Source organism: Phodopus roborovskii, unplaced genomic scaffold, assembly GCF_943737965.1.
Source record: "Phodopus roborovskii unplaced genomic scaffold, PHOROB, whole genome shotgun sequence".
Taxonomy (NCBI): Eukaryota; Metazoa; Chordata; class Mammalia; order Rodentia; family Cricetidae; genus Phodopus; species Phodopus roborovskii.
The window spans coordinates 10,697,016-10,719,573 of NW_026126546.1; the positions used below are offsets into that span (position 1 = coordinate 10,697,016).

General features: G+C 49.8%; 1 protein-coding gene across 1 annotated transcript; it reads left to right on the forward strand.

Annotated features, from left to right (window-relative positions):
* The first annotated feature begins 5,457 nt into the window (after positions 1 to 5,457).
* Positions 5,458 to 19,610, forward strand: LOC127233703 (SEC14-like protein 4). The gene is made up of 12 exons (XM_051200258.1): positions 5,458 to 5,578; positions 8,135 to 8,210; positions 11,633 to 11,676; positions 11,972 to 12,031; positions 12,143 to 12,331; positions 13,734 to 13,829; positions 14,114 to 14,174; positions 15,071 to 15,154; positions 15,413 to 15,519; positions 15,596 to 15,735; positions 15,815 to 15,984; positions 16,790 to 19,610. Exons 1-12 carry the CDS (start codon positions 5,525 to 5,527, stop codon positions 16,945 to 16,947), a joined length of 1,239 nt encoding a protein of 412 aa, XP_051056215.1. The 5' UTR covers positions 5,458 to 5,524; the 3' UTR covers positions 16,948 to 19,610.
* Positions 19,611 to 22,558: the final 2,948 nt, after the last annotated feature.

Below are 22,558 nucleotides of genomic sequence, written 5' to 3' on the forward strand. Positions count from 1 at the left end.
CAGGCATGCATTTCTGTCATAGAAATGAATGGTTATAGAAATGAATATATATAGTGCTGGCCAGATGGCTCAGCGGATAAAGATGTTTTCCTTCAAGCTGATGACTGAGTTCTGTCCCTGGGACTCACATATTAGAAGAAGAGTGTATACTCCAGAGAGTATTCTGACCTCCATACTCACATCATGAGACAGGGACACACACACACACACACACACACACACACAATCAATCAGTGGGAAAAAATTAAAGCCCAGAATATGTTTCCAGCTTCTCAGTTTTTATTAATGCAAATTTCTGCTGTTGCTTTGTTATTGTTTGTGGGGGTTGTTTTTAGGTTTTTGAGTCAAGGACTTGCTACATAGCCAAGGCAAGGATGGCTTCATACTCTCCATTGTTTTTCAGCCTTCCAGGTGAAACCACATCCAGCTGTGTGAGTGTGTGCACACACCTGTGTGCATATGGAGGTCAAAGTTGGTTATCTGGTGTGTTCATCAACCGATATCCACTTTTACTATGTTTTAGACAAGTTCTCTCACTGAATCTGGCCCTCACTGATTGGCTACACCATCTGGCCAGTGAGCAGCCACCCCCCTCCCCCAACATCATCTTCCTACTCCTCAGGGCTGGGATTACACACGTGCACTGGCCACACCCAGCTTTTTATGTGAGTGCTGGAGAACCGAACCTGTCCTCAAGGTTGCATGTAGCAAGCACCAACACTGAGCGCTTTCTCCAGCCCCTAATGAGCATTTTAAATCAAGTACCCTCACCAGTGTGAGACCGGAGGTTGGGGCTGGGAAGAATTCTCAACTGGTAACAGCTCCAGCTTTACCCATCAGAGGTTTCCCAGCCCCCAGAGACTGTCAGTAAAAATGGCCTTACCCCATACCCCTTTGGCTTTTTGAGACAGTGGTTCTCTGTGTAGCCCTGGCTGTCCTGGAATTCACTCTGCAGACCAGGCTGGCCTCAAACTCACAGAGTCTGCCTTTGCCTCCCGAGTGCTTGGATTAAAGATTTATGCCACCACCACCCTGCCTTTTTCTTTTCTTTCTTTCTTTCTTTCTTTCTTTCTTTCTTTCTTTCTTTCTTTCTTTCTTTCTTCCTTCCTTCCTTCCTCCCTTCCTTCCTTCCTTCCTTTCTTTCTTTCTTTCTTTTTTTCTTTTCTTATTGTTTTTGGCCTAACAGATCATTTCTTCCCCCAGTAATCATGGCAAACACTTGATCACCCTGACTGGAGCTCCAATCTGTAGAGCCGCCTCATTGGATGTAGACACTGGGAATTCAAAGTGCTTTAAATGAATCCCCGCCTCCAGTGGCCTGAGAACTTCAGATGGTTGTGTGTCTCGTATTATTTTCCTGTTAGTCAGCACTGAACTAATATTGACAAGCCCTTGGAGCAGAACCCGTGAACGGAGCTGGCTGACCCCAGGCTTTTCTTCACGGAGTCCTTGTTACTGTTGTTGCCGCTTTCCTTCCCTTGGGGATGGGAAGCTAAGCATGCTTTTCTCTGTGTACAACCCCTCTTCACTGAGTGGATGTGTCTCACCTCCCAGAATTGTGAGGCACACGCCATCTGGTCCCATCTTTTTCAAGCTGATTCATGGTTATTTTTTCCCATATATTATAAGTTCTTCACCAACTACATCAAAGACCATACTTTACTTAAATTTGTTTCAGACTCTTGTTAACAATGTATGAACATATGTAATACATATATTCTGGGTTTTGATTTTTCCCACGGTGTGTGTGTGTGTGTGTGTGTGTGTGTGTGTGTGTGTGTGTGTCCCACGATGTGAGTGTGGAGGTCAGAGAACTCTCTGGAGTTAACACTCTTCTTCTACTATGTGGGTCCCAAGGATGGAACTCAGTCATCTTTACCTGCTGAGCCATCTGGCCAGCACTATATACATTCAAAATAGCTGTAAGCCTGAACTATTTTCCATCAGGGTTATCACTGAGCAAAATGGAAAAATGTTTGGGTGTTGTCAAGTAGTTTCTAGACAAATAGCTGCTGCTCCTGCCAGTAATATATGAAAGTCTCAGGTCTGGAGAGATGGCTCAGTGGTTAAGAGCACTGGCTGCTCGTCCAGAGAAGCAGGGTTTGATTCTCAGCGTCCACATGGTGGCTCACAACTGTCTATAGCTCCATTTCCAGGGGATCTAATACCCTCTTCTAGGCACTGCATTCAGGGGTTGCAAAGACATATACTCAGGAAAAACATCTGTTATGCATAAAGTTAAAATTAAATTGCAGATATGTCGTGTGTCATATATGTATACATATGAAGGTCTCCACTTCCCCCACTCCTACCCAGCACTATCATCAGTTTTTATGCAGTGTGTGTTGCTTTCTTCGCTTTCTGATTTCTCAGGGGTGTAAGACAACTCATTGCTTGAACATCTGTGAATATCAAAAGCTGGGAGGAGGCAGGGAGCCACCTGACCAAAGTGTCTGCTCATTTGCTTCTCTGAGAATTGGTGCTTGGGATTCACTTTCCATTTGTGCCTAATTCTTATCATAAACTTGCATTTGTTCTTTATGAAGATACCAACCACCAGCAGATACCGACCGTATCTTAAATCACTTTCTTTTAAGCACAGTCTCATGTATCCCAGGCTGGCTTCCAATTGGCTGTGTAGCCAAGGATGACCTTGAATTCCTGTCCCCACCTCTCAGATTCTAGTATTACAGGTGTAAGCCTCTGTGCAGTGTTTTCTCTTTTTTAATATTTTATTTGTTTTTATTTAATGTGTCACACACACACACATTTGTCCTTGTGAGGGAGTTGGATACCCTGGAACTGAAGACAGCTGTGAGCTGCCATGTGGGTGCTGGAAATTGAACCCGGGACCTCTGGAAGAGCAGCCAGTGCTCTTAACTGCTGAGCCATCTCTCCAACCCTGTGCAATGTTTTCTTATGTAACAGATTCTTGGACTGAGGGTATAGCTCAGTGGCAAAGCCACTGCCTAGCATGCACAAGGCTTTGAGGTGTATTTATTTATTTGTGTGTGTGTGTGTGTAAGTATTTTCTCTGTGTGTATGTGCATCATATGTGTACCTGGTGCCTGCAGAAGACAGAAGATGGTATCAGATCCTGTGGGACTGGAGTTACAGGTGGTTGTGAATAACTAGGTGGTCACTGGGAATTGAACCCAGGCCCTCTACAAGAGCAACAGGTGCTCTTAACATTTCTCCAAGCCAGCTTGATGATCTTTTAAGGATCTTTCTTTCCATTTAAAATCCTCCTGGGGCAAATTCTGATCAAACAAAATATTATGCAAACCCAAAATGTGAGCCACAAATATAATTTACAGTTTTGATAGGTACAATTATTTATTTTGAAAAGGATACTTTTACTATGTAGCCCAGGAATTCTCAGTCCTCCTACTTAACCTCCCAATTATATTGAAATTACGGTGGTGTGCCACCACACACTGCTTAGTAGCTGCATCTTAGAAATACATATTTATTTTTTTACTGTATATGCGAGTGTGACTGAGTGCATGTATGTGCACCATGTGAATTCAGGTGCCCTAGAAGGGCAGAAGAGGGCATCAGCTTCCCTGGGATTGGAGTTACAGGCAGTTGTGAGCTGCCTGGTGTGGATGCTGGGAACCAAATCTGGGTTCTCTGTGAGACCAACAAGTGCTCTTAACCACCGAGCCATCTCTGGAGGCCCAAGTGCCTGCATTTCCAAAACCTACAAAGAATAGGCAGAGCATGGAGGGTGTGTAGGTTGTGAGAGGATCCCCCCTGAGAGCTCAGCTGGGGACATGTCATCACACAGTTCCTCATGGTCGGTGGCTGACTGCTCACCCCTGGAAGTCACAGACTGAGAAACAGCAGTGCTCCACCAGGGTCCCAGAAGCGGTGGCAATGGCTTTCTGATTTTCCAGAGGAAATCTTAATCTGTCCTAAAGAATAAAAATCTATGAGTTACAAATTCAAAACAGGTCAGCACTCATGAGGTAGAAGCAGGAGGATCTCTGTGAGCTTAAGGGAACCCTGGTCTACACAGTGAGTTCCAATGTAGTGACACTGTGTTTCGAAAATAAATAAACAAATAAAACTATGAAAAAAATGAAATCAATGCACTTTGTGCCATTAATGCCCAGCTTCAGCCTGCTTTCTTACAGAACCCAGACCACCAGCCCAGGGATGGTACCGCACACAATTGGCTGGCCCTTCCCCATTAATCACTAATTAAGAAACGCTCTACAGGCTTGCCTACAGCCCAATCTGATGGGGGCATTTTCTCAATTGATGCTCCCTCGTTTATGATGACTCTAGCATAGATCAAATCGATACAAAATTAGCCAGCACACCAGGAAGGATGGCACCTGCCCATCCTCCCTGCACTGGAGAGGTGAAAACAGGAAGACCAAGAATTCAAGATCCTCCTTGATTATATAGAACGTATGGGCAGCAGAAGAAACTGTCTTTTTTTTTTTTAATGTATTTTGTATTTTTCAGTGCATCTGAAGTTATCATATCAACACATAATCAGTAGCCAAAATAATAAAATATTAACTGTTTCTGGAACGAAGTCATTGAAGTCTAGTTTGCTGTTTCTACTTAGCACAGCCCACACTCGCTGGTGACCAATCACATCTTCAGTGGACAACCGTCTCACATGAGCTCATGCTTGGTCATCTTATGTCTGGGACTTGATTTGGCCGGTGAGAGGACAGAGGGGAAAGGTCCCGGTGGCCCTGTTTCACCGCCTTCTCCCTGCCCCCTTGCCACCTGCTGTCCAGAAAATGTATGCCAAGGCGGCCTGTGTGTTCTTGCTCTACTCAGAGAGATCAGCTGGCTCATTACACACCACCCCCACCCACTCCTTGGCTGTCTTATGTCTCTCTAGCTGTCCTACGTCCCAGGATTCACCACCTGGGCCATCCTGTAGCTCCTGGCTCTACTGAGAGCCTTCATAACAGTTTTGAAACTGTGTCCACACAGTGAGTGTGACATACCAGACATTCTGCTAACACGGGAGGCACACCTTACCTAACCCTTCTGAACGGCTAGAGGGCTGGAGCCATTTGGCACATAAGGGCTCTTCTAGCAAGCGAATGCTCGAGGAGCCCAGCCTGTGTTCAAGGTCAGGGAAAGGGGGCTGTGGTCTCCTTAGGCAAAAGGACTCAGGGGTAGTGACATCGTCAACTCTGAAGAGCCTGCCCCTATGCATGTGTCCTTAGGTGAACACACCCCTGACATCCGCCAACACCTATATCCCACCGCCACCCCAGCGTCAGAGCCTTGAGCCTGTGAAGGCATGGAGGTGGAGGCCACTTGATACCTCATACTCTCAAGACACTACCTCTTGAGGTCAAGCCACCCCTCTGCCCCGTAGGGTAGGCCTGATGACCTGGGCACACAAAACAAAACAAAAACAAAAGCCAGGGAGCACTGGCCAGGGCGGGGCAGAAACATCGACTCTCCCTTGGGGCGGGACCAGCATCAGACCTGCTAGGCATAACCGGGCCAGGGTGGTGGCAGCTGAGGCCAGGAGGAGAGCACCATGAGCGGACAAGTTGGAGACCTGAGCCCGCAGCATCAGGAGACACTGGCCAGGGTGAGGGGTGAGGCGGGCGGGTGGAAAGGTGTGGGAGCCAAACTCACAACAGGGCTGTGGGGACTGAACAGAACAGTGCCTTCAGAGCACTCTTCCAAGGTCCCTGCCGCTGCACCCCCTCTTCTCCCTCCCCGGGGGTTACTTCATGGTGTGTGTGTGTGTGTGTGTGTGTGTGTGTGTGTGTGTGTGTAAATTCAGCCTTCCAGCACAGCACAGTGCACCCCGCCACCCAGCCCTGGCCTCTGTTCCCAGCCTGTAGCTACTGCCAGGCAGATCAGAGAGTTCTTTCTACCCAGGTTGCGACAGTGTTTGGTTTGCTTTGGTTTCTGTTGCCTGGGTTCCCAGTCTTCTTATCAGACGTATTTGTTTGCTTTTAATTATCACAGAAAAATAGAAGGTTAGGGGCTCTTATTTTGAGAGCACCCTGCTGGCTGAGCCTGGAGAAGGGAGGGGCTACCGGGAAGGGAAGGCCTTAGGAGTCCAGCCCAGACTCACCCTCAGTCTAATTTGTGACAGGCATTGAGTCTGGAATCCCAGTCTTGAGAGGCAAAGGCTGGAAGATTGCCAAGTTCAAGGCCAGCGGAACCTAGTGACACTGGCTCAAAAAACAAGAGATGAATGGCTTGTTTTGACGTTTCTCCCATGGGGAAGGACCCTACAGGTCCTGGGTGAAGGAGGGGAGCGGGGACGTCAGCCAAGACCCTCCAGGTGAAAGAGGGTTCTTAGTGGAAGAGCGGGAGCCTCTCACCAGCCTCCCAGGACTGGTGGCCTCAGGAAGCGCCAGGCACAGGGTTCTTTTGGAAGTAGACGTCTGGCCTCTGGGAGTGGATTGTGACAGAGGGCCCTGTGGGCCATCCCTGTGTTCGCCATTATTTAAAAATAACAAACGCTTGCCATTTAAAAAATTATAAGGAAAGAAAGGAGGAAGAAGGGGAAAGCCTGTGGATGATCCAGAGCTCTGCAGGACTGTGTGCAGGATCATTTCCTTCTAGAGTCTTCCTGAGCTTAAGGCAGACCACTGTGGAAGTGGTCACACCTCCAGACACGCAGTCTTCATACAACACTGTGTCACACCTCCAGACACAGTCTTCATACGACACTACATGGTTTTTCTCTGGGCTGAATGAACAGTCACTTAGAGGGGATGAAGATTGTTTCTTAAGGGGCACGGTCCCCCTTCACACCCTCCAACCCCAACAAGACTTCCTCTGGTCCCTAAGCCTGCAGCTGTCTTCTGGCCTGAGTCATTCCATTGCCTGCTGGGATTCATGCTTTAGTCCTTGTTAGCACCAGACTGAATGACAGTGACAGGCGAGGTACACGAAGGCTGTGAATGTACCAAAAGGAAAAAGGCTGAAGGGGGAATCTGTTAAATGTGCCACGGTACAGTGACAGCAATGTACTCCCAGAGAAGGGGGTGTTGAGGAGATGCCGTGGGTTGACCTGTCACAGCAGCTGTCTGAAGTTTAGTTAATGATCAAATAAGACGTTTGTGCAGGGTTGGTAGCTGCCCCTGAGGCTGACTTAGGAAATTATAGAGCACCACTTATTTCCAGACTAGCCATTAGGAGTTAGGCTGTGAATGTTTGTACACAGCATTGTGGGTTATCAGCCCCAAGGCCTCATGGTCTGCTTGTTAAAGTGTGGGACTTTCTACCTTCATGTTTGGTCATTTGTCTTCACATATTCCTTTCTAATTATGTAAGCAGAGCTGCATGTATATATGTGCGTCACATGTATGCCTGACACCATGTGCCAGGAATCAAACCTGGACCCTCTGAAAGAACACCCAATCTTTAACTGCTGAGTCATCTCTTCAGCCCTGTAGGGTTCCTTTTTTTTTAAGATATGTGCTCCATATGTAGCCCAGGCTTGTCTCAAACTCCTGATCCTCCTGCCCCAGCTTCCTGCGTGCTGGGGTTACAGATACACACCCCCAAACCTGGTTTACACGTTTACTTTAAACACATTCAAGCCTTTGATTGGACAAATTTGACATTGCCTTCATTTCACAAATAGGAAAACTGAAGATAAGAAAGAGGAACTCTTTCCTATTCCAGACCATGGGGATGCAATTTCTGGGGTAACGTCTCTAGAACCGTCAGGCTAGCCTTTATCAGAGTCGCCCTGAATGTAGGGAGAAAGTGCCAGAGTTCTGGTGTTTATTAAGGGAAGGCTCTGGCATTAGCCAGAAGAGGAACTTGTCTGCCAAGAAGAGGTCTACACAGTTCTGACAGCTCCTCAGACAGACTGGAGTCCAAATGTGACAGGCCGGTGGTGGATATCACCACCCCTGCCTGGACTGCTTTGTTCTACAAGCTTCTTGTCCTTTGTTTAAACTTAAGCCTCATTCCAGAACCACCTGTATGTAGGGCACCTCTGGGCCTCTTTGTTTCTCTTTCCAGTGTGGCCACATTGAGTAACACTCTTTTCTCGGCTTTTTACTGTTACTTGTCTCGTGATTGGCCAACTGAGCACAAGTGGCCGTGCCTACCTGGTTTCAGCTGTCGGGGCCCAGAAACACTCTGACTACCATGTCCATCCTTTTCCTCCTAGTTCCGGGAGAACCTCCAGGACCTGCTGCCCACCCTGCCCAAAACTGATGACTACTTCCTTCTGCGCTGGCTCCGAGGTGAGGTCACAGGGATCAGGGAGGCAGGGAGCAGGGAAAGGGACAGAAAGGAATGAGATGGCAAGTTGAGGTGGGGCACTTCAGAGGACCACCTTCCGAGACACAGGCTTCCAATGGGCCTGCTCTAAGCTAGAATCTAAGCTTCAGTGCCATTAAATGCACAGCACGGACTCGTCAGAGCATTAGTATCTCTGCCTACAGAGGGGACACAAGTCACTTGAATGAAAAAAATGAGGAATGACTGTTCCTAGGTATGGGTTGAGGAGGAGGCTTGTTGTAGTTGTGAGGGAGAGCACAGGCAGAGAGCATCTAGAAGAGTCCAGACTGAATCAGGCCATGACCAGGAAAGGAGAGGGGTGAGGGTGGGGGGAGGCATGAGGAGGCCAGAGGCTGCTGCCTGGTGCCTCCCTTAATCACTCTCCACTGTATTTACTGAGCAGGGCCTCTTGCTGAGTCTAGAGCTTGCTGATTAGCTAGCTTAATTAGACAGCTTGCCCTAGGGGATCTTTTCTCTCTGTTCTATATCTGACCTAATTTAATACTTTTACCCCAGTGCCTTTGGCTTCAACAGAGTAAACACCTGGGAGGGCCTCGGGCCTTCCCAGCTTGGCCCAGGTAACCAGTGAACATTACCTTTAGGACACCGGGTCTGCCTTCAGTCCCCTGGGACACTGAGTAGTGAGTTAAAGTTATGGCGGGGAAGGAGCTTCTTCTAGAAGTCACAGCAGTCTGGAAAAGTAATGCCAGAAATGGCACCAAGTCTGAGTGTGGGGAGGAAGTTGCGGGGAGGCTGGAGTGAGAAACGCTTTTAACTCACTACTTTGCATGGGATAGAGTTTGCACTTGAGGTAGGAGAAAGTCAAGACTCATCCCAGAAAGTGAACACAGGTACATGGTTTACGCAGTTGTTGGCAAAGACAGACTTGTAACTGAGCCTCAGCTCCACACTGTGCTAGCCGAGAATCCGTGAGAAGACTGTCTCTCAGCCTTGCTTTCTTCCACGCTGTCATAGACATGGTACTGATCCCTGTCTTCAAGGTGCTGAGTCAAACATGACGTCACCAGGCCCGCATGGAGGAAGCCCCATCCCAAAGGTTCCTCTTCCCCTTTTCATTTTGTTCTTTCTGTGTTTTTTTTTTTTTTAATGATTTTTAGAAACCGTTTTAAAATTTTATCATTAAAACAGTTTTATGTTTTCAGGGGAAAAAAAGCTAACAGGGTCAACAAAAAGCTAATAGTATTCTTATCTGAAGCAATATCCAGTCGTAAAATATGGTGAAAACTCAGGTTCTATTCGAAACAGCACCTAAGCCTATAAGACTCTGAGAATTTAAACTTGGGACAGAAAAGATTCAGACATACCAAGTAGACAGACCTTTAAATGCTAATATTTGGAACTGCCATATTCAGTTTGGTAGTCTGTACACATATTTAACTATCCAAATTATATTAAGTCTGCAGGTTCTCATCTCATTAGCCATATTTCGGTTGCTCAGTAGCCACATACAGCTAGTGACACTGAACAGTTCAGAGATGGCTGGTCCATCACCACAGACCATTCAATGGGCCAACACGGATGCCGGTGACTCTAATGAACGCATAGGAGGACAGGGCAGATTGTAACTGCAGGGGTTTGTTCTCAGAGTGTGGTGCCCACACTGTTTGTCCTGTGACCATGGGACTGCAGTTTAGGAGACAGGTTTGGGCTCAGTCAAAGCTGCTGAGGAGTGGCGTGGGCTGCCCGTGTATGCCACGAACAACTTGTTACTGGACATGATGGAGGCTAAGCTAGTGGCCTTCATGGTCCTCTATTGAGGTGACTTCCCTGTCTGGCAGGAAGGAGGCCTTCTACTTGAACATCTGTGGTGTTGCATTTTACTTCAGCTCCAACAGTGGGAAATTTGATAGCAAGCTATTGAAGTAAAAAGAAGCTACCAAGGCATTTCTAAAATAGACTATGCCCGTGGCCTGGAGGCAAGCCTGTAGTTCCAGCTGAGTTTATTAAGGTACTTGCTGAGCAAATGTAAGGACCACATTCCTCCTCCCTGCACCCATACAAAGAGCAAGACCCAGCATGGTCTGTGTGTAACCTCAGAACTGGGGAGATGTGGCTTCCTGGTCAGCCATTATTCTAGCCAATTGATGAGCTCTAGGTTCAGTGAGAACGTGACAGAGGAAGACACCCAACATCAACCCCTGGCCTCCACACTCGTGAACACACACCTGCACGAATAGGCACACACATAGATCCCAACCCCGAGAGCATCTTGAGGGTATAAGGAAAAGTGGGGACACCCTAGTCTTGTCCTCATATGTCTCTAGGGACCAGCTCATCCTAACTTTAGAATTATTTTTGTATCTGTTTGCTCATTGGGAGATGAGAGGACTCAAACAATCAATGTATACGGAGGCCACAGAAGTTTGCTGGTTGATTTCTCTCTATTACGTGGGTTCCAGAGACCAAACTTAGGTCATCAGGCCTGGTGGCTGAATTTAAAAAAAGAGAAAAAGAAAAAGAAAGAAAGAAAGAAAGAAAGAAAGGGAGGAAGGAAGGAAGGAAGAAAAAAAGAAAAAGAAAGACATGGTTGCTCCTAGGTATGGTGGAGGAGAAAGTAGATAAAAGGGAGAGCACAGCCAGGGGTGGGCACATCTGGGAGAGTCCAGAGTGGACATGACCCTGAGCCACGTGAGGAGAGAGGGTGAGGAGAGGCAAGAGCCAGACCAAGAGGCCAGGAGGCCAGGGTAGCTGAAGAGGGTCAGGTAACCAAAATGTCTGGATTGTATAGGAACGTGAAGATGGGGGGGCACAGCCCCTGAGGTGGAGAAGTTTAGGGTAGGAGTGGGGTGTGCCAGCCATGCCCTGCAGTAGGTAGGGACTGAGGGATGCTGGGAGAACCTGGCAGCCGACTCCACTTTGATAAGTTAAACCTCAGTTAGTGTCTTAGTTAAGGCTTCTAGTGCTGTAAAGAGACACCATGACCACAGCAACTCTTAAAAGGGAAAACATTTAATTGGGTGGCTTACAGTTTCAGAGGTTCAGTCCATTATCATCATGGTGGGACATGGTGGTGTGCAGGCAGACGTGGCACTGGAGAAGTAACAGATTTCTACATCTTGCACAGGCAAGAGGAAGTGGTATGTCTCAGTGGACATGGCTTGAGTTATGTGAGACCTCAAAGCCAACCCTCACAGTCACACACTTCCTCTGACAAGGCCACACCCACTCCAACAAGGCCACACCCCCTAATAAGTGCCAATCCCTTTGGGGGCCATTTTCCTTCGAACCACCGCGGTTAGCCAGCCATTTGTTCCGGGTTTAGGACCTAACAGTGGCAAGTGCCTCACCTTTACCTGATGAGCCATCTTTCTGAACCCCCAAGACCAGCTCATTCTAGATCTGGCCTCTTCCCATGTTTTTGCAGCTCGGGACTTTGACCTTAAGAAGTCTGAGGACATGCTCCGGAAGGTAGGAACCTGCCTCCCTGTGTCCTGACTCGCCTCACGTTAACCCAGGTTTCTGGCCAGCAAAGAGTGTCTCCTCTCCTGTTTCTTTTTCCATCCTCCTGGATCCTTCCGTGAACAAGGCCCGAGTCCCTCCTCCTTGCACCCTCCTCCTACCTCCATCCCCAGTTCTGTGGAGCCCAAAGGGGCTCAGATAGTCTTGCAGCTGTGGGCAAGGAGACCTGGCTTCATGCCCCCAATATCTGCAGAGGCTGCTGCTGGAGACAGACAGCTTCTGCAGCTTGTGCATGTCTCTGTAGCATGTGGAGTTCCGGAACCAGCAGGACCTGGACCACATCCTCAATTGGCAGCCACCAGAGGTGAGCCCTTGCAGTGTCCCTTAGGTCTGCTGCCGATGCGCTCTCCACCATCTAGCCACTTGATGGCACAGTGTGGGCTGCTTTGAGCCAGGGCTTTGTCCATTTGTCCAGGTGATCCAACTCTATGACTCAGGTGGTCTGTGTGGCTATGACTATGAAGGCTGCCCTGTGTGGTTTGACATCATCGGGACAATGGACCCCAGGGGGCTCCTGATGTCTGCTTCCAAGCAGGACATGATCCGCAAGCGCATCAAAGTCTGCGAGCTGCTTCAGCGTGAGTGTGAGCTGCAGAGTCAGAAGGTGAGCGGTGGGGTTCAGGCAGTGTGCACGGAGACCTCGGTATGTCCAAGTGGGAGCACTAGGCCAGGGAAGGACAGCACTTTGTCTCTCTTACCTCTTGCCAGCTCTCAGTATGATTTTCTCCCACTTTGAGGCTGGCCTCAAACTCGTAGAGACCCATCTGTCTCCCACGTACTGGGATTAAAGGAATGCACTACCCGAATTGGCTTTCCATATATATTCATTATGTCTGTCTGTCTATCTATCTATCTATCTATCTATCTATCTATCTATCTATCTATCTATCATATGTGGCAGATGTGTGTGTGCAGGTGCATACCATGGTGCCTGTCTGTACATTAGAAAACAGCTCGGGGGAGTCAAGTCTCCTCCCACCATGTTAGCCTCGGAAAAGGACTCAGATTGTTAGGCCTTTACCCTCTGAGCCATCTCAGTGGCCCTAGGATTTCATACATGTATCACCTTGAGTCCCATGGGGGATGCACCGAGTCACGCTTGGCTATCTGTTTTCATAGCCAGAGAATCTACAGTAGTGACTGTCTTTTCTACAAGTAAAGCTAGCTGGCTTTTCCAAGAAACCCTAGGAACAGCGCTAAGGGTTCTCACTATGCTCATGGTCAACATCAGGGCTTGGCTTTTCCTGTGGTCTGCTGGGAATCTGAACGTGGTCTTTATGCTTACTCAGCAAGCACTTTATGAACTCAGCCAGAAGAGAAGGCAATAGTAACTTTCCCTCAGGCCAGCACACACACACACGCACACGCACACACGCGCACACACACATACACACACGCGCGCGCGCGCACACACACACACACACACACACACACACACACACATTGTTATATGGAACTCTTGAGAGTGAGGCTTCTGCTCCAAAAATGCCTTCATATTCACCTGGACAGGTCTCATCTCCTGCCCCTGAGCTGCCCTCTGACCTCTGCATCTTTCAGAGTGAACCCAATGTAGAAGGCAGCCTTGTCGGTTTTGTGAATCAGATATATGAGCCCAGCATGTGCCGTAGTGCACATGCAGAGATCAAGGACAGCATCTCTCTTCCCACCATGTGGGTCCTAGGAATTGAACTCAGGTCACAGGTCTTGGCAGCAAGTGCCTCTGCCTGTTGAGCCATCTTCCAGCCCCTGAGTCATGCTTTAATCTTGCCCTGGCAATAGTGTTGAGGAAACTATGATGATACCCAAGGAGTCTACAGCCCCTGCCAGGGATCAGACTCAACATCTCCTCACACCGTAGATGAATACCATCTGTTTAGGACATGCCATGAACTTGCCAGGCCTCCCTATCAGGCAGGGGTTGTAGGTAGCAAGAAGACAGAGAGAATTGGCCAGGAGCGCCTGTGTGGATCAGCGATCTAACCAGTGTGGCTGCTCTGTTCCTGCAGTTAGGCAGGAAGATCGAGAGGATGGTGATGGTGTTTGATGTGGAAGGGCTGAGCCTGAGGCACCTGTGGAAGCCAGCTGTGGAGGTCTACCAGCAGGTAAGGCAGGAGACAACAGCAATGACAGTTCCAGGCCAATGGGAACCCACAGCCCCCACCAGCCCCCCATCCAGGGCTGGAACACCAGCCCCCCATCCAGGGAACCTGTGAGCCAGCCTGGCCTTGAGACCACCCTAGAAGGAGGATGAGGAACAAGGGCATCCCAGAGGAGGGTGCACATGTTATGGGGAAGGATGGGTTGGGTCTCTTGCTTTAGCAGCACCAGGAGTCTGGGCATCCAGGGTGCTGGGTACAGCCATGACTGATGTCACTCGACTTTGCAGTTTTTTGCCATCTTGGAAGCAAATTATCCTGAGACAGTGAAACATTTAATTGTGATTCGAGGTGAGTCTGTGCCTGAGATGACCCCTACTGGGGATGGGAGTCTGGGTTGGAGATGACAGGAAATAAACCTTCGGGTTAGAACTTCTCAAAATCATCTTTTGTGAAGAATGATGTTCTTGTTTGTGTTTTTAACTCCATTCCTTCATAGACTGATATTTTTATAATATGCAAAATCCTGCCCTGCTTTGCTGCAGCCATATTAGGTGTCTAAATGTTTGCTGTTGTTTTCTTACTCACTTCAGTGTAGACTAGACCGTGAGCCACATTGTTAGCAAGAATGCTCCCACTCTTCGATGGCCATCCTATATTCCCTGGATTCAGATGACCTGGGCTCACATCTAGCTAGTCCTCTCATTTTGAGCAAGTCAGTTCATCTCACTGAGACTCAGATTTTCTGTATTGTGAAGTGGGGACACCATGACAACCCTGCTCCCAGAGAGTTAGGATGTTAAATGAGAAGATAGCACACAAAACCTGGCCTACAGGAAGCTCAGTGAGTAAGCAGGTATCCTTGGGGTGGGACAGGATGTTTAAAGCAGGTCCCCCACCCACCCTCACCTCAACGGACTCTGAGGTCACCTAGCAAAACCTTGAGTGGGAAAAGGAAGGAGTGTCCTCAAGCGATCACTATTGCTGGCCATGGGCCCAGCTTGTACCCAACACACTACAGTAGATTAAGGGACTCGGCTGACGGTTGAGACCCAGACACCATGCAGCCCCTTTACAGCTAACACCACTAAGCCTCAGAGGTGTAAGTCCTTAACTAGTGCTCACACTGCAGGGCATGGCAGAATCAGGAACCACACAACTCCTGCCCGGCATAGGACCTTGCCTGTGCCTGTATGTACTGCAGTTGTCTCTGGCCCAGCCTCCCAGTGGTGTTCTGTGTGTTCCAGCTCCCAAGCTTTTCCCAGTGGCCTTCAACCTGGTCAAGTCATTCATGGGGGAGGTGACACAAAAGAAGATAGTGATTCTGGGAGGTGAGTGGCTTGACCCTTGGCCTCCAGCTGGGGCCAGCTCTGGGCCTGTCTGGAAAGCTGAGGATGCTGCCAGAGCCCCCCCCCCCCCCAGATCCTCTCTCCACAGCCATTGGCTGTGATCTGCCTCATCAGCGTACAGAGCTGGACTTCCAGTTCTGGATCACGGTCTCAGAGCCTGAGTGCTCTGAGGAGTAGACTCGAAGGGGAGCAGGCGGTCCTCCCTGTGACCTCTCTGTTGGTCTCCTGTTCTTTACACAGATAACTGGAAACAGGAGCTACTCCGGTTCATGAGCCCTGACCAAGTGCCTGTGGAATTTGGGGGGACCATGACTGATCCTGATGGTAACCCTAAGTGCCTGACCAAGGTACAGAGTGCCCGGAGGATGGGGAGGGAGGAGCCCACTGTGGCTGACTGTCAGCTTACCCACCCCTGACTCATAGATCAACTATGGCGGCGATGTGCCCAAGCACTATTACCTGTGCAGGCAAGAGAGGCTACAATATGAGCACACTGTGGTTGTGGGCCGAGGCTCCTCCCACCAGGTGGAGCATGAGATCCTGTTCCCAGGCTGTGTGCTCAGGTAGGGACCATGGCTGGGCTTACCTGGAAGGACTTCCCAGACCACGCAGGAGGTCATCAGTGCGTTCTCCTCACTGCAGGTGGCAGTTTGCATCAGATGGTGGAGACATTGGCTTTGGAGTCTTCCTCAAGACCAGGATGGGGGAGCGTCAGAAGGCTGGGGAGATGGCAGAGGTGCTGGCCAGCCAGCGCTACAATGCCCACATGGTGCCTGAGGACGGGAGCCTCACCTGCCCCAAGGCCGGAGTCTGTAAGAGCTTCAGGTTTCCCTGCAATTGTCTTTGTGACAGAAAGACAGCCAGACACCTCAGGCCAGTCTGGCCTCTCTGGATTTCCTCTATGTCCAACTCTCAGGGAGGGTGCAAGGACTGTACCCTTAGCTAGCTTCTTACACTGTAACAAAATACCCAAGGCAATTAACTTAGAAAATAAAGGGGTGGGGTATTTACCATGCCACACAGTTCTAGAGATTCTAGCCCAAGATCCAGTGAGCTTATTGCTTTGAGGCTCTGGCAAGGGTGCACAACATGGCAAGAACACTCAGAGCAAACACACCTACATCACAATCCAGGAAACCAAAGGGAGGAAAGGAAGAGGCCAGGTGTGCTGGCTCACACCTGAAATCCCAGCGCTTGGGGAAGCTGAGCCAAAAGGGTTAGGAGCTCAAGGCTAGCAGGAAGACCATGTCCCTCCCCTTCCTAAGGTGCCCACCACCTTCTGACAATGCCACCTGGGAACAAAACCTTCAACACGCAGCTCTTCTAGGAACGCTTACCCAAACCACAGTGATGGGAATGGCATCCTTTCTTCTCGGGCTGCTCTGAGGAGGGTTTCAGGGAACTGTGGTGCTGATGTAATGCTGGGGTGGTAGGAGGAGCCGTACCCCCTACTGTGGTCACCACATTCCCAGGAAGGGGTCATGAGCAGTGGGCGTGGGTCAGGGCAGTGCCTGACATTCAGGTCTTACCCATGGGCCTAGTCAGCGCAATCCCCAACATCACCAGGAGTGCACACGAGCTGGGCTTATGCCGTCTGTCTCTTCTCTGTCCGTGCAGATGTCCTGCGTTTCGACAACACCTACAGCCTCCTGCATACCAAGAAAGTTGGCTACACTGCAGAGGTGCTGCTCCCAGACAAGGCCTGTGAGGAGAAGTTGCAGGGCCTCAGGGCAAAGAAACCCCCTCAGGACAGTGAAGACTCTGGCCGCCTCTGACCCTGCTCCATCCAACTCCTTTGCACACCCCTGCTCCTCCCACCTTAAGGCAGGGTGGTGCTGAAAGTCTTCGGAGCTCTCCAAGCCCCATTTCTATCTGAGCCTCCCACGGGACCACTTAGACACAGACCAGCACTTCCATTCCCTAGAGAGCAAGGCTGAGCGTGACACCACACATCCACTGGGAAAGGACCCTGCCCTTGTTCTTGTCCTCTTGACGACACATACCCAGGATTCAGCCATGCCTGGTATCCCAGCTGGGATCCAGTACACGAGACATATGCCCTGTCCCCCACAGAAAGCACAGCTGCAGGGCTGGTTTCTCTCCAACTGGAGGTCAGCAAGGACGGAAGGGCCAGCTGGAGGCAGCTGGGTAGCCTGTGAAGGAGGGGTGAGGCCCCAGCTCCAGCAAAGGCCTCTCTAGATTCTGCTGCCTTAGAAGGAATAGCAGAAGTGGAGAGACGGTATGAGGGGAACCATCAGAGGAAAAGCCACACTCAGCTTTACAGGGTTGAGCAGGGTGCTGAGTCCAGTGAAGAGATGCGTACATGCACGCATGTGCACATTCACATCCATGCCCCCTCTCCCCCATGCTCCCTCCCCTACGCCCCCTCCCACACCCTGCTAGGATCCTGCTGATACTCAACTTCAACTGTTTCTGATTTCTTAAAGCAGTTGCCCCTGCCAAGCCACCTTCAAATTCACCATGTAGGCTGGGCTGGCCGTGCATTAGTCTGCTTTCTTCAGTGTCCTGAATCCTGGGATTGCAGATGTGCAGAGTGCTGGGATGTGCATCACTATGCCCGGCTGCTTTTAGTTCTGGCCTGGGTGGAGTTGGAAACCAAAGCTAAGCTGCAGGGAGATTCTGGTAGTGGAGTGCAGGGTGAATGGTTCTGGGGGTTCATCCTGGCTTCCAACATGCTTCTTGGATAACCTTCCAGCCTTCCACACATCTGCATGTCCCTAAGGAGAGAGTTGAAAGACAGCTGCCAACATCCCTTTCCCATGTGACCCAGGAGCTGTCCAGTGACAGCTTCTGCATATAATATCTCAAAGGCTGGCCCTCCTGGCCTCCACAGGTAGTCAGCCAGCCCACCATTGCTCCATTGGGTGACTGAACCTAGGAGCAGATGCTGCCAAGCTTGACTCAGTGTGCCACTTTGCACAGGCTCGGAGGAGCCATTGCCCGGAGCCTAGGAGTCAGGGCTGTACAGAACTGCTTCCTCCTGGGCCTCTGGTTGGGACAGAAGACCTGTGTCCCATGCAGGGTGGCTCAGATACTGTTTCAAGATGACTGATGTGGCCTTGTTTGTCCTTCCGTGCTGCTGAGCCAAATGTCCCTAGAAGTGAATGATGAATAGTTCCTAGAAAGGGGGTCCTTGTTTCAAAGTGCAATCATCCTAGAAACCTTAGCAGATGCATCCATCTAGACACAGTCTAAACAAGAAGCCAGGCCCCACCATCTAGGCACCTTTCAAGCAAGAAGCCAGGCCCTGGCCCCTCTCCTGCTTTCAAATGCCATCGTTTGGTTTTCTCTGCTTGCTAGATATCTTCATTATCAAAGACATTTTAGTAGAGAAGAACAATAAGCCTTAAAGATGAGAGGACTCTTCAGGGTAGCCCCTAGCCACTGTACCTGTATCATTTACAGTCAAGGTTTAGAGTCTGCAGAGGGGGATAAATGCCAAGAGGCAGTGCCATAAGAAATTCCTGCTAAGATCAGTTGAACAGATTGACAAGAAGGGGGAAAAATTCTATGGTTTTCCTGGATCCAAAGAGAGCCTGGAACTCTCGGGCAAGAGTCACAAGGCTTTTCCAAGTCCAGGGCTGCTCCTGTCTCCCCGGGGCACTCCAGCTCTCTTGGGGTCATTTCCCCACATCGTTTGGCAGACTGAAGTGGTTGTCACTAACTGTGGTTAGGACTATCTTGAGTTCATTCATTTCACTTCATGTCATGGCGAGTACTCAGAGAGACTCAATGTGGCCTTAAAAAAAAAGGGATGCTGGACTTGAACCCTGACCCTTGCCCTTCTTACCACCCACGGTCAGTTTTCCCCTTCAGTACAGCCTCACTAGTGTTTCCTTGCTAGTAATGGAGATAGACCTGCCTCGATCACAAAGACAGCTGATGCTCCCATTGGAGGACAGGCGTCCACCATTGCTGGGAACAGGGGTGGGCAGCCGGCGCCAGTGGCTCTGGATCCCAGAGCTGGCACAACGGGCCTCATGGTTAAGCAATGACCACAGAGGTCACCTGAGGAAGTAATGTAGAACCTGCCTGGCAAGTGGACAGGACATTGAGAGCTCAGGAAGTCATGTGTCCCCAGCAAACCCTCACTCTTGCAGGCAGATCCAGCTCTCTGAAATTGCAACATGACCCTGTCATTTACAAAGTTCATAATTGAGAACCATGCCAATCGAGTTACAAAACAACCCAAAAAACCCCACAGAAAACACCCACATGTCATTTCATACAATTTTAGGGGTTCTGTTTTTGGCCAGGTTCATAGAGACCCTGGACTTTGTGTAGCCTATAGTGCCAGGTTGGATACCCCTTATAGAGTGTCAGTTTGGTGTGTGTGTGTGTGTGTGTTTCTGGAGCCAGAAGTCATGTCCTTGCACATGCTAGAGAAACACTCTGCTTGTGAGCTGCATCCCCAGCCCCCCCCCCAAAAAAAACCCTGATGATTTCTTTAAAAAAAGGGGGGGGAGGTGCCTTCATTTACTTATTTACCATCATTCTTTAACGTTTGTTGAGCGTCTGAGCGTCTGTCCAGTGCCAGGCCCTGGGGACAGTAAGGATGCTCAGCTGAGTGAACTCCACCAACTGGAAGTTTGTCCACACTGAGGGAGGCAGAAATGACCTTGATGAGCAGAAACCAAACCTGCATGCTGTCTTCGGGTGCCTTGTGGGAGCAGGAACCAAATTCGTGGGGGACACCCAGAAAAGAATGAGCTTTGATCATGAGCGACCGTGGAAGGACCTAGGGTGGGACAATTAGATGGCACCTGCCTCCAGGGTGAAGAATGGGATATGGGTGGCCATAAGGTGTTTGGGGCCAGAGGAGAGTCAGGAGAGTTTAACAGATGTCAATAAATCGTGCTTTGACGTAAGTTACAAAATGGATGTAAGTGTGCAGTTTGTCAGGGATGGGCAGTACATCCAAGCTCTTCAAATAAGGTGCTAGGAATCCTGAGGCCTCCTCTATCTAGGGGATGGAGGCAAGGCCTACTCTACCCCACCAGCTCCTAGAGAAAATCCTCACAACCTTTGGAAGAAGGCACGCGGGCACTTATTGGGGTGTTTTTATGGCAGTTAGAAAGACTCCCCTACCTACCCACTCCCAGATTCCCACCCAGCCAAGCTCACCAGGTTGAAAGGGTCACAACAGTCTAGTGTTCAGGGCAGGTTCCCAGCTGTGTCCTACGGCCCAGCCCCCCACAGTTCACACAGCTCCTTGTGTAGCATCCTGGAGCAGAGATGAAGTCCCATTTACGGGCCAGGACCCGAGGCTCTCAAAGACGGGGTACGCCTTGAACAAAGCCTGAATCTCATGGCAAACTGGGCAGATATCCAGGTCAGCCTTCCACCATGCCCTCATTACCTTCTGAGAGGAGAGGGTTGACGTGGGAATGTCCTCTATGAAGGAGGACTGTGTGGGGTGGGGCTTCAGTGTGGGCCAGAGGGAGGCATGGAGTTCCAGGGGCCAGAATAAGTCCAGCTCACTCCCAGCTTACTATGTGCCCAGGACAGTCTGTGGCAGGAAGTCTTATGGATGGTTATAAGAGAAGAGATCTGGCCTGGGGCAGAAAGGGACTTGTCCTGAGATAAAACATAAGAGAGAGAGGAGGAGAGGGAGAGAGAGAGGAGGAGAGGGAGAGAGAGAGAATAGCAGGGTGTGTGCCACACACCTGCAATCCCAGCACTTGGGAGGATCTCAGAGACAGATGGATCTCTGAGCTTGAGGCCAACATCGACTACAGAGTGAGTCCCAGGATTGTTACACAGACAAACCCTGTTGTGTGTGTGTGTGTGTGTGTGTGTGTGTGAGAGAGAGAGAGAGAGAGAGAGGATATGAACTGGGAAGGGATACAGTTTGATGGTAAAGCACATGCAAGGCCCTGGGTTCAATCCCCTGAACCACCCAAACAACAACAAAACCCCACAGGCTTCAGTCCATCTAGCCTGTGAAAGTGGAAGGCTTGGGGGCTTCACAGAAAGAAGCCAGGCCAACCAGGTACTGAGACCTGCTCCCTTGGCCTTGTGACCTCTATCTTCCTCCACCAGGGAGCAGTGTTGGGCCAGACACACCTTGGTTCACTGGGGATGCAAACAGTCCATTTGCCTCATGAAGGGTCATTTTACCTCACAGGTTCAGGAGGCCAAGCCCACCAGCCCCAACTGTTTGAGGTTGCTCAAGGTGGCAGAAAGAGGTGGTCTGATCCCACGTTTCACATCCTGCCTTGGTAACTTGTTCTAATTGGACCTTGTCTTCCTCCCATAGGCCCATCCCTGTCTTCTACACTTCCAGCTTACAGGACTTAAGATCATTGCTACCTTCCCACCCAGACTCCAAAAGCCATAAATGGCCCTGAATGACAGCTGGACCACATTTCTCTGTGTAAGTCCTTTCCTGGCTCCTCAAGTACCCCTGTGTGTGCACATGAGTCTTACAAGGCCCTCTGTGACCTGTTGTAACCCTCCTCCCTGCCCCAGCTTCACCCGACAACCTGAATCTACCAAGCCCTGATTATCCTGCTTGAGCTATGCCTTCACCCAGGATGCCCTCTCCCAGTCTGGTTCTGCGGAGCCCCCAGGCCTCAGGAACCACCTCCACCTTCACCCAGCAGAGTTCAGGTCTTTTCTTTCCATGCTGTAGAGCAGCAGGACCAGTCTTCAGCACAAGCCAGCATCACTGGCCTCAACTCTCCCCTATTCATCCCAGCAGCCAGCCCAGCTGCTGCCCTACATCTGGCCATAGGAATAGTCATCATTTACTGAGTCCTGCCCTGCCTAGTGACCATCTCCCACTAGGGCCTCTGAGACAGTGACTGGTTCAGTGGTAGTTCTCGGATTGCAAGTAGGGACGTCTGACTCCATATCCAAGCTTTCTGTTGCCATGACAAAATATCTGAAACAATTGACTTATAAAGAGAAAAGTTTTCCCTTGATCTACAGTTCTGAAGTTCCATTCTAAAATCAGGTGCCTCGTTGCCTCTTTTGGACTCCAGCAGAGGGAAATGCAAGTTAGTTCATTAGTGTATCAAGGCCTGTCTTGAGCTTAGCTCTATTTGAGGTGCCATGTGGCTGGTCCATTAACACACCGTTCACCTTGGAAGCATGAGGACCGTATTCAATCAATAGAACACATGTTCAAAAGCTGCACAGGTCTGTAATCCCAACACAGAGAAGACAAGCAGATCCTTGGGGCTGGCCCTCCAGCCACCCTAGCCTAATCGATGAGCTACAGGCTGGTGAGAGACTCTGCCTCTATAGAACAAGGTGGATAGCAACTGAAAACAACACACATGTGGTCCTGACACATATCAGTAATTGTTTAGTGGGCTTAGAGTTTCAGTTGGTGATAGTAGCCACACCACAATTGGAATG